The 1,382-nt window shown below is 35.5% G+C and overlaps 1 protein-coding gene across 1 annotated transcript in view; it reads right to left on the bottom strand.

Moving 5' to 3' along the window:
• The window catches only part of UBXN4 (UBX domain protein 4), a 57,528-nt gene that overhangs the window by 43,739 nt on the left and 12,407 nt on the right, over positions 1–1,382 (bottom strand). Inside the window, exon 2 of the mRNA XM_023515853.1 lies at positions 1,108–1,210. Coding sequence (XP_023371621.1) covers positions 1,108–1,210 — 103 coding nt within the window. The remainder of the gene's footprint in view (positions 1–1,107; positions 1,211–1,382) is intronic.

The raw sequence follows: 1,382 nt of genomic DNA, 5'->3' as shown, positions 1-1,382 counted from the left end.
CCACAATTACTACTACTGAAGAGACTCTAAAAAAAAAAAAAAAAAAAAGAAAACTGGAACATCAAATAAAATCTTACAAATATTAGTTTCTACCAAATTAGACAACTGAATTTACCATAAAGTGAACTCTTAACAATGAAAACCATGGTATGCTGCTGTTGAGATGACAAAAAAATATTTCCTAAAACAATGCAAATAGCATCACAATAATAAGTTGTCATGGACAGAAATGTACTGTGCTTATTTTGTATTTTGTACATATGATTTTAGAAAACAAAAGTATAGGCTCAGCACCTATGGCTCAAGTGGCTAAGGCGCCAGCCACATATACCCAAGGTGGTGGGTTCAAATCCAGCCCAGGCCCACCAAAAACAACAAAGATGGCTGCAACCAAAAAATAGCCCACTCTACCCAGGGTGATAGCTTGAGGCTCTGTCTCAAAAAAAAAAAAAAAGAAAAGAATCCTTATCTTTCAGAGACATACTAGAATGTTATAGATGATATGATGACTATGATTTGTTTCAAAATTATAAGGGATAAGTGGAAATGGGTAGGAGTAAAAACAGAACAAGACTGATCATGAATTAATAATTATCAAAGCTAGATGACAAGTATTTGGGGCTCACTGTGCTATTCATGTTACTTCCTTATATGCTTAAATCTCCTATAATAACAGTTTTTGTCAAAAAGTAGGGAGAAATGGAGAAACAAATATAATAGTCATGGCTATCGGGCACTATGCAGAAACTATAAATGTCCTTAATTCCTATCAAATTAAATGGTTCCCTTCCTAAAACTAGAATTCAAAAAAGTGAGCAAACTTTCAGAGATATTCAGTGTATGATTTCACAGAAGCTGAGGATCATAGTTCTTTCTGCATTCCTAGTACATCACATAGCTGCTTGGTAGACTAGGAAAACTTGGAAGTCTTTTCAGCAAGACAAGATGAATTTTGAAAATGGCAGTCAGAATTTAAGTTCCTAATATCCTTAGATAGCAAAAAATATTACATCGATATTTTTATAGCTCAATAGTATCTATCACCATAAATCACAACCAAAGGCTATAATTATTACAATATAATGAAATATTAAAATATACACAAACCTTTTGGTATCAATTTTAATAGCAACAAAACTATTTGAAGATGCTTCTGTCACTTTCTCATCTTCCCAACTTGCAGCCATCTGTGTAGACTGCTCATCATCACCTGTAAAACATTTCAAGGATTTTTATAACATAAGGCCAGGACCTGCTGATTGCATATTCGGTTCCCTAGAAAACTGGAACATCGGCTCGACGCCTATAGCTCAACCGGCTAAGGCGCCAGCCACGTACACCTAAGGTGGTGGGTTCGAATCCCCAGCCCGGACCCGCCAAAC

Source organism: Otolemur garnettii, unplaced genomic scaffold (genome assembly GCF_000181295.1).
Source record: "Otolemur garnettii isolate 467f Iridium unplaced genomic scaffold, OtoGar3 scaffold00080, whole genome shotgun sequence".
In the NCBI taxonomy this organism is placed as follows: Eukaryota; Metazoa; Chordata; class Mammalia; order Primates; family Galagidae; genus Otolemur; species Otolemur garnettii.
The sequence above is the reverse complement of the archived record's forward strand: the minus strand, read 5'-3'. Positions and strand labels throughout refer to the sequence as shown.